Below are 15,883 nucleotides of genomic sequence, written 5' to 3'. Positions count from 1 at the left end.
TTCTCTGCCCCTCTCTCTCTGCCCCTCTCTCTCTGCCCCTCGCTCTCTGCCCCTCGCTCTCTCTCTGCCTTTTGAGGAAGAGAATTCCAAAGACTCACTATCCTCTGAGAGAAAAAACTTCTCCTCATCTCTGTCTTAAATGGGCGACCCCTTATTTTTAAACAATGGTCCCTAGTTGTAGATTCTCCCACAAGGGAAAACATCCTTTCAACATCCACCCTGTCAAAAATCCTCTGTGTCAATCAATATTTCAACATGTCGCCTCTTACTCTTCTAAATTCCAGCGGATACAAGCCTGGCCTGACCAATCCTTCCTCATAAGATAGCCCGCCCACTCCAGCTATCAGTCTAATAAACCTTCTTTGAACTGCTTCCAGCACATTTATATCCTTCCTTTAAGTAAGGAGACCAATACTGTACACAGTACTCCAGATGTGGTCTCACCAATGCCCTATATAGCTGAAACATAACCTCCCTACTTTTGTATTCAATTCCCCTCGCAATAAACAATAACATTCTATTAGCTTTCCTAATTACGTTCTGTACCTGCATACTAACCTTTTGCGATTCATGCACAAGGACACCCAGATCCCTCAGTATCTCAGAGCTCTGCAATCTCTCACCATTTAGATAATATGCTTCTTTGTTGTTATTCCTGCCAAAATGGACAACTTTGTATTTTCCCACATTATACTCCATCTGCCTGATTTTTACCCAGTCTCTTAACCTATCTATACCCTTTTGTAGCCTCCTTAAGTCCTCTTCACAACCTACTTTCCTACCTATCTTTGTGTCATCAGCAAATTTAGCAACCATACCTTCAGTTCCTTCATCCAAGTCATTATATAAAATTGTAAAAAATTGAGGCCCTATCACTGTTCCCTGTGGCACACCACTTGTTACATCTTGCCAACCAAAAAATGACCCATTTATGCCTACTCTCTGTTTCCTGTTAGCTAGCCAATCTTTTATCCATGCCAATATGTTGCCCCCTACACCATGAGTTTTTATTTTTTTGCAATAACCTTTGATGTGGCACCTTATCAAATGCCTTCTGGAAATCTAAGTACAATACATCCACTGGTTCCCCTTCATCCACAGCACATGTAACTCCCTCAAAGAACTCCAATAAGTTGGTTAAACATGATTTCCCTTTCATAAAACCATGTTGATTCTGCCTGATTACCTTGAATTTTTCTAAATGCCCTGCTATAATGTCTTTAATAATAGCTTATTACATTTTTCCCTAAGACAGATGTTAAGCTATCTGGCCTGTAGTTTTCTGCTTTCTGTCTCCCTCCCTTTTTGAATAAAGGAGTTACATTCGCTATTTTCCTGTCTAATGGAACCTTCCCTGAATCTAGGGAATTTTGGCAAATTAAAACCAATACATCAACCATCTCACTAGCCACTTCTTTTAAATTTGTTCAGTACCACATCCCTGGTGATTATAGTTTTCTTGAGTTCCTCCTTCCCTTCCATTTCCTGACTTGCAGCTAATTCTGGGATGTTACTTGTATCCTCTATAGTGAAGACCAATGCAAAATACCTGTTCAATTCATCTGCCTTCTCATTATCCATTATTAATTCTCCAGACTCACTTTCTATAGGACCAACACTCACTTTGTTAACTCTTTTCTTTTTTAAATATCTGTAGAAACTCTTTGTCTGTCTTTATATTTCTAGCTAGCCTTCTCTCGTACTCTAATTTTACCTTCCTTATCAATCTTTTAGTCAATCTTTGCTGTTTTTATATTCTGTCCAATCTTCTGACCTGCCTCCCATCTTTGCACAATTATAGGCTTTGATACTACCTTTTAATTGTTTTAGTTAACCACGGATGGCGGGTTCCCCCCTTGGAATTTTTCTTTCTCATTGGAATGTATCTATTCTGTGTATTCTGAAATATCCCCTTAAGTGTCTGCCACTGCATCTCTATTGACCTATCCCTTTTGCCAGTTTACTTCAGCTAGCTCTGCTTTCATGCCCTTATTTAAATTTAAAATACTAGTGTTGGACCCACTCTTCTCTCCCTCAAACTGAATGTAAAATTCAATCATATTATGATCACTGTTACCTAGGGAGTGCCTTAACTATGAGGTCATTAATTAATCCTATCTCGTTGCACAATACCAGGTCTAGTATAGCCTCCTCTCTGGCTCCAGAACGTACTGTTCCAAGAAATTATCCCAAAAACATTCTATGTTCTCCTCATCTAGGCTACTTCTGCCCATCTGATTTTTCCAGTCTATATATAGGTTAAAATCCCCCATGATTATTGCCGTACCTTTCTGACAGGCTGCCATTATTTCTCCCTTTATACTCCGTCCTACAGGATGGTTAATGTTAGGTGGCCTGTACACCACTCTCACAAGTGACTTTTTGCCTTTATGATTCCTCATCTTTACCCAAATTGCTTCTATATCCTAGTTTCCTGAACTTAGGTCATCCCTCTCTATTGCGCTAATACCATCATTAATTAACAGAGCCCCCTCTCCACCTTTCCCCAGCTTCCTGTCCTTCCTAAATGTCATGTACCCTTCAATATTGAGGTCCCAATCCATGTCATCCTGCAGCCATGTCTCTGTAATGGCGATCCGATTGTACTTATTTATTTCTATTTGCACTCTCAGTTCATCTGTTTTGTTTTGAATTCTATATGCATTCAGATACAGAGCCTTTAGTTTTGTCTTTTTATTATTTTTGTAACCTCGAGCCTTATCTGTTGATTTACTCTTAGATTTGTACATTTTGTCCCTTCCTGTCGTAGTCTGTTTATCAAGTAAGGTTATTAAGTAAGGTTCCACAAGCAAGTGAGATGAATAACCAATTGATCTAACACTTTTTAGGGGGTGGCAGTTCGGGGTGGACACAAACTCTCTTCTTCGGGTAATACCATTGGATCTTTCATGTCCACCTAAACAGGCAGGCAAACTCTTAGTTTAATGTCTCATCCAAAGGATTGCAATGCAGCATTCCCTTAGTACTGGAGTGCTGATATCCTGGAATGAAGTTTGAAGTCGCTATCGTCTGACTCTGATGAGAGTTCTATTAACTGCATTAATCTGATCCAAATATTTGCAATTGCCCTGTGCTTAATGGCCGTTGCAAAGACTGCTATTTCTGTCAAATGAGTCTCGCAGCATTGCAACTTGAGCCAATTATGTTCTTAGGTTAACTTCAGCCATTCATGCTTCAGGTGATAATTTGGAGATAGCCTAGAGAGCTAAATATACTGAAAAGCATTAAATTGGGTTAATAAGGGTTAAAAGACTCAACCCATAAGGTATACTTAAAGTATTTCAAGACTAATCTGTCTCTGGATTAGATTCCGGTCTAGTAATTACTCCAGGTATTCATTATCATACGTGTCATTTCCTCAGTGTTGCAGCACAATCCTGCTGAATGCAAAATCCTCCCTCATGTTATAAGTATTCAGAATTTGCTTCCATTAATTAGAGCCTAGTTGAATGGCTCGAACAATTTTTCTAGATCTGACACAAACTAAGACATGCTGTTATTTATGCTGTTTTATTTATTAATTGTTTTGAGTGCTGTAAAGCAGTGTACTTGTCCCCGGTGACTTGGATGAAATACTGAGGGAGAATTCAAGCAGGCTACTTTTACCTCTTCTCGCCTGATTGCCAACACTCTGGCTCTCCTGGTGCTGCCCCCTGTTCCTCGATTGATCAGATCCAGTTGATCTGAAACGAGGAATTAAGAGGGCTAAAAGGGGTCATGAAATATCTTTAGCAAACAGGGTTAAGGAAAATCCCAAAGCCTTTTATTCATATATAAGGAGCAAGAGGGTAACTAGAGAAAGGATTGGCCCACTCAAGGACAAAGGAGGAAAGTTATGCGTGGAGTCAGAGAAAATGGGTGACATTCTAAACTAGTACTTTGCATCGGTATTCACCGAGGAGAGGGACATGACGGATGTTGAGGTTAGGGACAGATGTTTGATTACTCTAGGTCAAGTCGGCATAAGGAGGGAGGAAGTGTTGGGTATTCTAAAAGGCATTAAGGTGGACAAGTCCCCAGGTTACTGTGGGAAGCGAGAGAGGAAATAGCTGGAGCCTTAACAGATATCTTTGCAACATCCTTAAACACGGGTGAGGTCCCGGAGGACTGCTGGAGAAGATACTGAGGGATAGGATCTATTCCCATTTGGAAGAAAATGGGCTTATCAGTGATAGGCAACACGGTTTTGTGCAGGGAAGGTCATGTCTTACCAACTTAATAGAATTCTTTGAGGAAGTGACAAAGCTGATTGATGAGGGAAGGGCTGTAGATGTCGTATACATGGACTTCAGTAAGGCGTTTGATAAGGTTCCCCATGGTAGGCTGATGGAGAAAGTGAAGTCGCATGGGGTCCAAGGTGTACTAGCTAGATGGATAAAGAACTGGCTGGGCAACAAGAGACAGAGAGTAGCAGTGGAAGGGAGTTTCTCAAAATGGAGACGTGTGACCAGTGGTGTTCCACAGGGATCCGTGCTGGGACCACTGTTGTTTGTGATATACATAAATGATTTGGAGGAAAGTATAGGTGGTCTGATTAGCAAGTTTGCAGACGACACTAAGATTGGTGGAGTAGCAGATAGTGAAGGGGACTGTCAGAGAATACAGCAGAATATAGATAGACTGGAGAGTTGGACAGAGAAATGGCAGATGGAGTTCAATCAGGACAAATGCGAGGTGATGCATTTTGGAAGATCCAATTCAAGAGTGAACTATACAGTAAATGGAAAAGTCCTGGGGAAAATTGATGTACAGAGAGATTTGGGTGTTCAGGTCCATTGTTCCCTGAAGGTGGCAACGCAGGTCAATAGAGTGGTCAAGAAGGCATACGGCATGCTTTCCTTCATCGGACGGGGTATTGAGTACAAGAGTTGGCAGGTCATGTTACAGTTGTATAGGACTTTGGTTCGGCCACATTTGGAATACTGCGTGCAGTTCTGGTCGCCACATTACCAAAAGGATGTGGATGCTTTGGAGAGGGTGCAGAGGAGGTTCACCAGGATGTTGCCTGGTATGGAGGGCGCTAGCTATGAAGAGAGGTTGAGTAGATTAGGATTATTTTCATTAGAAAGACGGAGGTTGAGGGGGGACCTGATTGAGGTGTACAAAATCATGAGAGGTATAGACAGGGTGGATAGCAAGAAGCTTTTTCCCAGAGTGGGGGATTCAATTACAAGGGGACACGAGTTCAAAGTGAAAGGGGAAAAGTTTAGGGGGGATATGCGTGGAAAGTTCTTTACGCAGAGGGTGGTGGGTGCCTGGAACGCATTGCCAGTGGAGGTGGTAGACGCGGGCACAATAGCGTCTTTTAAGATGTATCTAGACAGATACATGAATGGGCAGGAAGTAAAGAGATACAGACCCTTAGAAAATAGGCGACAGGTTTAGATAGAGGATTTGGATCGGCGCAGGCTTGGAGGGCCGAAGGGCCTGTTCCTGTGCTGTAATTTTCTTTGTTCTTTGAAGTTGTCAGTCTTTCACACTTCAGTTTCTAGTCAGGTGTAATCTCGAACTTGCTGCATGAAAATGCCTCAAAGTTAAAGAAAGTGAGCCACTGTCAATTTCAGGAATATAGCTAGGCCGAAATGAGGTATAAGGCAATTGTCTCAGATTGGAATATTAATTCATTACTCCTATTGTCGTACAAATTGAGGATTTGTTTGTTAGCATGCACCTTTCCTAATTTGGGCATTATTTTTGAATCAAAAGTTGACTTAGATTGGGTAACTATATCCATTTTTCAAATCTAAGCTTTTTGTTGGAAGTGAAATTGATCTCTTTGCTTTTCAGCGAATTAAACATGAGCTATATGGACAATTTTTTAAGCTCATCAAGGTGAGAGCTCAATGCTGAGCAATGCAATTATTTCCATTTCAGGCACCCGTATCAGCATTGAACAGGTCAGGGATAGCACAGCCAGGTACAGCGTAAAGCTTCCTCTATCCCAGCAAAAACTCAACCTGACCTCAGCGCCGCTCTACTGCTACATTGTGATGTCTTTTCCATTTCCAAGGACCATCTTGTGGCATCCAAGTGAGATTGTCAGTTGGTACTGTATTAGGCAGTGTAATGCCTGCAGGTCCATGCCTGAAAGGAACTGGCTTTAGACTGCCCAAACATTAACCAGAAGAGTGTCAGCCCAGCTATCTGTTGAATTTGAGCCTAGATGTTATCCTTTGTCTGCTGGTTCAGGTATATAAAATACCCTGTGGCACCATTTTAAAGAGAATCAATTCTCTGTGGCACAGCTAATATTTCTGCGTTGGCCAACCATCATATCAAAGACTGATCACACGGCAAGCTCCTACAGATCATAAATAAACTATGTGAAAATTGCCTGCATAATAATTGCATGCGAAAAGTAATTATTTAGTTGTGAAGTGCTTTGGAAAGTACTGTGGCCATGCTATCATTAGAAATGAAATTGTTTTTCTTCAATGTCTTTGCAGTGTGAATGATTATGATTGTGTAATATAGACTAGGACAATGTCTTTTATTTCTACTTGCCTGTGATTGGGGATGAATTTCCCTTTTTAGTGCTCTACTTTGAATATGTCCTTGGACAAGATGTGCAGATCAGTTGTTATGGAGAAGAGCTCCAGGAATAGTATATTTTTAAAAGGCCACTAACTGCAAGACCAGTGATGAAGTACTTAACTGAAGCTTAGATTCTACATCCAAACATGGCTATACCATGTTGTATGTTGGCTACTTTCAGTTAGATAGCACTTTATAATAATAACAGTAATGCAACTGGAGGGAGGTAGTGAGTGGGAAAGGAAAAAAATTGGCAGCAACCTTTTTGTGCACACAAATATTGGATAGCGTAGACAGCATTAATGGACACTAGATATAGATCTCGAGCATTCTCTTTGGTCAGTGCAGATTACGCATCAATGTGGTTAGCAACAAGGTGCGATGCAGTTTTTTGCCCATTTCCCTATGTTGAGAGGTGATGGGAGGAAAGTGAGGATAATGCACTGAGCAGTGGAATAGAAATTCCCAGGATTCCATTCCTTTGCACATCCTTAGTGGTCAGATCAAAAGGTTTTGGAATGAGATCAGCAGTGTTTTGAATTCCAAAGTTGGGGAAGGTGGTAATTTTAATTGAAGCAATTTGTAAAACTTTTCATTGTGTTATTTTAGGTCACCTGTCATTCTACAATGCCAAAAGTAAGCAGCTGATTCATTCATTTAAGACAAAGTTCACACAGCCTGTCCTCCCTGCCTTCATGGTGAGTGTTGTTGCGCTATACTTCAGTGCTAATCATCATCAAATTCTTCACTCTGCACGCTCCCTCTGAATATTTGCTGAACGGAATCAAAAGGGAGACCAATTATGTTAACATATTCCTGGCTTGATGCCCTGTGTACTTTGTGTGATCAGGTGGCTTCAGATTGTTAAGCTCAGAGGTTCCCACACTTATTGCATACACACTTCCAAAGCTACCAACTACCCACATATCCCTACTAGCATACAGGTTAAATATTTAACCCCTTTTAATGCCCAAGCATTGCACAAAATAAATTATAATACACATATACAATTTAAATAATGTCTAAATATGCTACTCACCCTTAATGTGACAGATGAGGTTGTTTGTGCACATAATGTTTGGAGTGATAGGGGAAAGTTTGAGTCGTAAGTTGCTTTCTATACAAAGATGCTGATACCTTTACAAAGGTAAATTGAAGCAAATGGTACCAGAATGTTAATAGTCCTGTCTGACAATTCAGGGAACTCTGCTCGCTTTTGGATTCAAAACTTAGCTAACTGCTTTTTGTTGAAACCAAGGTTTTCGCAAAGCTGTGGGCATGCAAGGCCACGCAATAGTCTGGAAGTTACCGCTCAGGCCTTGTTCCATTTAAATACTAACGGCCGTGCAAAAAAATTTGAAGGGACTGCACATTTTAAAAATTGGCCGCACACAACAAAAGTTTAAAGGGTACATTGATTGGAACTCATTCTTGAGTCCGCCATCAGTTGAGATGGTCAGGACAAGAGTGCAGCATAGATACTGCAGATAAATTTGCAAAAGGGGAGCAGATCCAGCTGTTTGCATTTCACTTTGTACAGAATGGACCCCTCCCATTAGTTTCACCTAAATCTAGGGTGACGGACACCAGTTTTATGTAAATCTACTGTTAATAATTAAGTCACTTCTCTCTCTCATTTTGGTCATTCCTTCCTATTTACCGTTTCCCAGAAACAGTTCCAAATACTGCAAATGTTCAAGAATGTGGAGGGTCATTTTTCCCTTTGCAGGTTTTAAGTAAATGCAGTTCTCAACACTGGGTGTTAGTTGGTCTTATAACCACTGGACCTGCAAACTACAAATATCCACTCAACATCAACTACATCTAAAAGTAGGATTTCTTCCGCAAGTTGCTTCAAATATTTTGGTTCCTCTAAGTATTAACATTTTGGATTAAGATGTTTTCACATTTTAGTGACACTGTTTCCCAGTCAAGTGTGCGTTGTAGATTTAATTTGGGATTGGTGTATACTTAACAAATATCATTTTTAAAAAGAGACCCGATCACTCAGCCTGTGAATTTGGTGAAAATAAGTAAGATTTTCTCAATAAAATGTTTTCAAAACAAAAAATAATTATCAAAGTAAAAACTAGCACTTCGAAAGATTGTGATAGGGCATTACAAAGAAAGAGAAAACCTTTGGTGGCAACAGGAAGCAAAGATTTTTGTTTAAAGAAAGCTGAATAATCCAAGCAATATTTCAGTATGTTTGTAACCTGCCTCCACTACCTCCTGTAGTGGCCTTGGTAACATTCTTAATTCCAAATCTTTTAATTTTAAACTGCCTAAACAAAAAGCAACAGCTCAACTTACCATAAAGTTTAAACCCAGCCAGTTGCTGCCAGCAAATTGCAAAGAAACTTTTATTTAACTGCCCTTAGTGCCATCAGTGCCAGTGACTGAGAGTCCACAGCTCCTAAGTTAATACACATCTCAACAAATTAGTGAAATGGGAGAAAACAAATAAGGGTGCGCGTGACAGCACGAGTGGCAAGGGCACACGGGATCCGCCAGTAGACCATTTCTTCCACGTGGATGTCTCTCAGAATCCCCATCTAGCTGGTCTGAAGTTGCAGCCCCAATTAAAATTCATGGGACAGCTCCTCCCTGTTGTTACTGCAATGGCTTTACTGCATTGGGAGACTCCCAATAGTGGAATTTCATTTGGGCAAGAGAAGTTGACTTATTTTCTAACTTTTTTTTTTTCACCTGAACATTGATGGAACATTTTGAAGAGGTAGAGCTCACCCTAAATTTTCGTGTCTCTTTAACAAATCTGGGATCGGTTCAAATAATTTCACAAACATGAATTTGTATAAATGATGACTGGGTCACTGCCTCCTTGTACTCTGCAATTCTCTAAATTTGTTTATCTTTCGATCACTCTCTTTTCATAAACCTCCTCAAAGCATACTTTGACTGTCTCCCCAATTTGTCCTATACTGACTGCTTGGAGGTCACAGCTCTTCTCTTCCTTCCCACCAACATCCCCCCCAAAAAAAATAAATACCCTGTGATATCTTGTATGTTTAATGTTGATTGTACCCCATGTTTTTCCCCTTTTACTCAGGTCTGGTGTGGTAGCTTTATTGTGCAAACAGGACTTCAGGTACCGAGTGCTGTCAAATCGCTGCAGAAACGCAACAGTGGGACCAGTAGCTCCAACGCCAGCCTAACCTAAAAATCATCACCAAGCTTCTGTACAAATGCATGAAGCTCATACGAAGCAAAGACTATACCATGAAGCCTGCCTTGAAGGGAACTGAAAACCGGAAACTGGATTCTGTACACCAGAATGTGGAAAGTTAGCCTTTATAAATTGAAATGATTGAGTCTGGCACTCCTTTAGAAATGGAAACTTGTGATCCAGCTTCTATTTGTAATGAGAGCTGACACTAGATTGATGCCAGGTCTGGATTTTGAAATGTTTTGTTTTTAAAAATGATTAACTGAAAGTACTCAGTATAGTTAATTATTGAACAGACATTTCTATTAGAATAATATAATCTTCCTATTCTCTCTTATAAAGGTAATCATCTTAATATCTTTTGACCATAGGAAGTATTCTATGATGTAAAATGATTTTCTGTTGCCCCGTTTTTCTCGACACACAAAAAGGAGGGGAGGAATTCTCCAGTGTCAGGATCCAAAATAATATTTCATCCAATTCTGTAACGATTTCTTGCTGTTGTAGTTGGGAACATGGGGTATTTAAAGTCAAAGAACTGAGAATGGCCACCTGAGAGTCAAGTAATGTAATTGAGCCAATGAAAGGTAATAGGAATCCTGATTAGAGACTTGAAGAAGCAATCCTATTTCTCTATCCACACACTTCCCTAAATTGGATGTTGTCTTGCCTACAGTGAGAGATGTGTAACAAACTATATAGGATACTGCTTAAGATGAGTAACAAACAATCTTTTTTTTTCCTGTTTCAAATGCTAATGAAATTTTAAAAAATTATTCCCTTTTGTTGCCTTGTTTCAATATTGTCTGAGAGATGGGAAAGCAAGATGTTATAGATTTGGGCTTCTTTGCGGCTGTTATTACTGCTGGTGTGCAGCACGCAATCAAGACCTCTTTGAGCTTGTTTCCATCTCTCAAGATGGATGCTTCTCAGTTGCTAGTCTGTTTCAAGAAGGTTCCAAATTTGTCCATCAAAGGCAGTGGGGGCATAGTTAAGGCTTGATTTTTAACTTGGCTGAGAACAAATGAGGCCCTGAGGAGAATTACTCTGCTCCTTACCTTTTTGTCCTCATTCTCCTGTAATTTGGGTGGGATGAGTAATATTGAGGTTCTCAGTTTCTTACTTACTGCTTCAGCCATACAGACTCTTCAGGCTCTGCAGCTGCTGGCTGCTTTTCACAAATGGGACAAAATATATTACATTCTGCAAAATAGCTGGTCCAAAGCTAAAGCATAATATGTGGGTGGATTATGGGGATCTTGCTGGGTTGAGCTTTGTACACGTGCACAACACTGATCTCAAGCTTTCTTGGGGCTACTTATATTTGCGTAATGTATCCTGGCTTCTCTGACATACTGACAAACACAAGGAATGGACAGACAACTATTTGGGTCTATTACCTTTCAGACAATGAATTAACAAAACTGTTTTGATAAATGTGGAGATCTACTGTGGTGAAGGGGGAAACCTAATCCAGGCTTTAATAATTCTTCTTTTTAAAGTCACTATTGCTGAATGCTGTAGCAATTTGAAATGTTGGCATAAGCTGCCTATGTACCTGGATACCAAACCTCCATAGATGGCAGAGTAGAGGCCAAGTTAAACAGAAGTTTAATGCACTTATTGGCATGTCTCAATTATCCCTTGATCTGTATTCTGGTCATTTTACTACTTTTTGTTGGAGCAGATATAGTGTGGCACAATTGCTCTGTGATATGAATGAAACTGCATTTATATAAGGCCTGAAATTACTGTTAGTGATGTGATCAAAACTATGTTTGTGCTCATATCAATATTTTAGCTGGGTTAACACTTGTTGCGGAGTGATGAATTTGATTTGAACATGAAGTAAGTGATAGAGCCAGTTCCTGGCCTCTAACCAGCAATAGTAAACTCATTAACAAGGGAAAACTGAGAAATGCTGACTACAGGACAGAGAACTCTGTTTTATACCATTTGAGGATTGTGATAACAGTGAAAGTATTCTACTGGATTAAGTTTACATGTTTAAATCTTTTAGACAGAAATGGAATCTGGGCTGTGGAGTTTTTGTGACTGATCCTAAATTCAGTATTTTTACTTGTAAAATTTCTTTTGGATTTTCTTAGTAATACATTGGCTTCAACATCCAATCAATAGAATATTGATAAAAATTGACATTTCACATTAATGTTTAATATTGTATTAAAAATTAATTGCACCAGCTTCTCTGCATTTTATGTTTGTGCCAGATGTAGTGCATTTAAAAAGAAACAGCTGCTCATGTGCATGGTCCTGTTTCAGCTCATCATTACCTTATGTCAGCCAAGGTCATCTCTGTTGGCTTGGGAGTTTGGCTTTGCTGTGATGCCTCAACATTCAAATATGGGTCTGCACTTGTAGTTTGGGCTCACAATTAGTCATCGAAATTTGGTTGAAGTACTGGACAGGTCCTCGCACACATGGAACTATTCACCTGCATGAATCAGCATCTTTTTAAAAGCAAGCTTCTTTTAGGGTTTGACTTAGACTGAATTGGTATTTAATCCTTTTGATGGAACAACTCTGATAGAACCCAGTACATCCTACCTCTCGGGCTTCTCACTCAGTTATTTCTCAGAAAACCCGTGAACTGCAGCAAGTCAACACAGTGGGCACTTTCACTTGTCTCCCATTGGTGCTACAATAACAATAACTTATATGGTGCTTTAACGCAATAAAGTATCCCAAGGTGCTTCACAAGAGTGTCATATAAAACAAAATTTGACACTGAGCCACAAAAGGCAATATTAGGACAGATGGCCAAAGAGGTAAGTTTTAATAGGCGTCTTAAAAGGAAGAAAGTAAGATGGAGAGATTTAGGGACGGAATTCCAGAGTTCAGTGCCTGGGAGCGCTCTGATGACATCAGCGCTGGGCTGCGTTGTCAGGAGTCACTTTGTTAAAAAAATAAACTGTTGCAGTCAACAAGGAGAGGGAAAAGAGGGAAGCTATTCAACCCCTCCTCACCTGATTGTAACACTAGTTGCTAAGAGATACGTGAGAGTTAGCCTTGGTAATTCATCCACAAACCTCTATCACCACCTCTTCGGTCTTGGCTAATTTGGAGCTCACTTTATGGGGGTTACTGGTTAAATCCTAACACTCTGTTAATCAGTTTACCAAAATTCCAGGTTGATTTCATAATCTCTTGCCTTCGGGTTTTAATCTCAAACCTGCACGTGCTGATAGTTTATGTCAAATCTCTAACTGGACAGTGGTCAGGTCAGCTCTTACAAATGTAAATTATCATGATTCCTCTTCACAGCCACAGACTGTGCTTTAATCCACATTCATTGATGTGGCTACTCTTGAGCAACTAATTTTGGTCAGTTATCAATGTAGTGACTGAGCTGCATTTTAATACCTGTTAAAATAGTAGAGAAAGCAATTTCGTAAAATGTCATTAAATGTTTGTGAGGTAGTGTGGCGCAATTCCTAGGCTTAAATGTCCTGATGAATGTCATGCTCCAAATTGAGAAGCTGAATCACCTAAAGAAAGATTTCAAAATATCTTCCCCTGACCACTCCTCCCCATCAAATATAGTAAACTATTTCAATACACAAGTATTGGAACCTTGAGCAATATGTGTCCAACAAAGCTGGCAATGCCTACAAGTAGAATGATGTGCAGTGCAAACTTGGATGCCTGACATCCATCTTGAGTATCCTTGCAGCAAGCACTCTGAGAAAGCAGAAATTGTTCTTGGCTTATAATGAATGGAGCCCTTAATGGAGCCTTCTGCTGTTTTATGTAAATGTTAGTCATTTTCCAATTACTTGATGTCAAAACACAAATAGAGCTCATAAAGCAAGATAAATAGGGTGTTCAAAGACTCGGGTGGAGCTGGAGTGGTCTGACTCTTTACCAAGTCCTTGCAATTACCAATCATATTGTCAGTCTATGTTAAATCTCTTTACAGCGAGTCAGGCTGGCTGTCCTACTGTCTAATTTAGGCATTTAAAGGGGAGTACTATATCTTTAACAACTGTATAATTTAATAGTCAATTCACAAACACTTTTCTTTGCCAAGTTGAACCACATGCTGTTGTGTTCCAGACAAATGCAATTTTCCCACCAGCAGAACAAATACCATCTCAGTGCAGTACATTTTACAAAGCATGACCTTTATTGGAGTTGCTTTCTCCTATATAGCCCTGCAGTAAAACATTTCAGAGAATTCTGGTTTGACCATCACTCTTTTACTCATCCACAAATTTCTTTTTGTTCCGTCCCTTCCTGAAGATTTTAAGTCCTCCAAGTGTTTTGTATATATGCAGTGTTATGAAAATTTGCTTTTGACTTTTATTGGGATAGTTTCACCGGTGGTGGCAGCTCTAGGGTAACTTGACCAAGTGCCCATTCTTTGTCTGTGTCTGTATGTGTTGTTACAACCAAGGTGGGAGGAGTGCACTGTACATTCAGTCCCACTTCTCCATAGGTCACAGCATATTCTTTGACTGTTTCAACAAGTGGAAAATTTAATCAGATACACTATTTCCCCCCCAGAATAGAACACACTAAATCAGGTTTCTTTACTGAACAACAAAATGAACAGTTTATTATAAAACAAGTCTACAAAGTAAAACAATAGCACATAGATCAAATTTTTAAATATCCAACATTAATTTTTTTTAAAAGTCCTCTTTTCTACCTTAACCAATTTTTTAAAGTCCCTTTTTAAACCTCAGTTCCTTCACATTCGCATATATCGGTTAACCGGAAAAAGTAAAAAAAGGATTCTATATCAGAGCTCTGTGACAGACAAAAAGCATTTGTTAACTACCTGCTAGTTTTTTTGAAGGAAATAGCAGAGGAGATATGTTGTTCCAAACTGGCATACAATCTAACTTCGGAGTTCACAGACAGATCTTTTTAAAAACAGTTCTTTTTCAGGCGGCGTTGAAAAGCAATTTAACAGGCCGCCTTATAATGCAAGAAACAAGTTGAATTCATGGTGGACTTCACAGGATCCTTCAGAGATATTGGGAAACAAAGCTGGATTGTGGTCATCTGTTATTTCTTGACTTCTCCAGGCTTGATGCAAACACACTCTGACTAACAGCCGAACAGCTTGGCAGCTTTTCCCACCCAGATATTCTGTGCCTGCTACTAGGCTTGTCCAATCAAAGAGTGTTTTTCAGTTTGTGTCGCTGTGGCCAAGGCTTTGGCTCAAAGCCTAGCCCACACCAGATGACAAACCATAACACTGTTGTGATTCCAGCTCTCATTGTACCCTTGTTTTAAAAACAGTAATCCAGCTTAACTATAAATTCCTTTTAAAAAAAAAAATAATAATAATTTTAACAGAACAGAGTCACTTTCATAACAGTGTGTAAATACTGAGGGCTGGATTTTCCCTCCGGGAGCGGGAAACAGGGGTCGGGCCTGCTTCTAGTTCTAGAATCTGCCCTTGATGGCGGTGGGGGGAGGATTGTGTGGGGCAGAGGGGCTGGTGGTGTTGGGGAAGCAGTTGCTCATTGGGATTTTCACAGAGGCACCACCTTAATTGGCATGGAGACAGGTTCTCTGTCCAATTAAGGATGGGGGACGGGCTTTCAAAACCTGAAGGCTAATCAGAGGCCTTCCAGCTTGAGAATAGCAGCAGTCTACAATGGAAGGTAACTAACATGTACGGTGAAAGCACGTGGTGGATCTGTAATTGCACTTTGTGACACATTATTATCTCCATTACTAACCCATTTATAACAACACAGCAGGAATAGTCATTGTGTTGCCTCAGCTTCCTTTCCTGGCCCCCATGTTAGCTGGTATTGTTAAAGGTTCACTTTCCTCAGGCACTGCCCTATCAAATTTGCTGTCACCACCCCCTCCTCAAAAATCCACTATCTCCCAACTCCCTTTCCTTTCCAAAGTCCTTGAACATGTCGCCTCCTAAATCTGTGTCCATTTTTCCTGCTACTCCATGCTTAAACTCCTCCAATGAATTTCCACCCCAGCACAGCGCTGAAACAGCCCTGAACAAAGTCACAAATAACATCCTATATGACTGCAGCCATTACAAACTATCTGTCCTCGTACACTCGAACATCTGCAGCTTTTGACACAGTTGGCCTCAGCATCCTCCTCCAACACCTCTCCTCGGTCATCAAGCTGGCTGAG

General features: G+C 40.1%; 1 protein-coding gene across 6 annotated transcripts in view; it reads left to right on the top strand.

Annotated features, from left to right (window-relative positions):
- The window catches only part of fsd1 (fibronectin type III and SPRY domain containing 1), a 47,589-nt gene extending 35,649 nt beyond the window's left edge, over positions 1 to 11,940 (top strand). For all 6 annotated transcript variants that reach the window (XM_068016556.1, XM_068016560.1, XM_068016559.1 and 3 more), the window contains 2 exons: positions 7,165 to 7,253; positions 9,626 to 11,940. In XM_068016556.1, the coding sequence (XP_067872657.1) occupies positions 7,165 to 7,253; positions 9,626 to 9,736 (200 nt within the window). In that variant the 3' untranslated portion in view covers positions 9,737 to 11,940. The remainder of the gene's footprint in view (positions 1 to 7,164; positions 7,254 to 9,625) is intronic.
- The last annotated feature ends 3,943 nt before the right edge of the window (positions 11,941 to 15,883 follow it).

This window comes from Heterodontus francisci, chromosome 36 (assembly GCF_036365525.1).
Source record: "Heterodontus francisci isolate sHetFra1 chromosome 36, sHetFra1.hap1, whole genome shotgun sequence".
Classification (NCBI taxonomy): domain Eukaryota; kingdom Metazoa; phylum Chordata; class Chondrichthyes; order Heterodontiformes; family Heterodontidae; genus Heterodontus; species Heterodontus francisci.
This window is presented reverse-complemented; position numbering and strand designations above follow the sequence as displayed.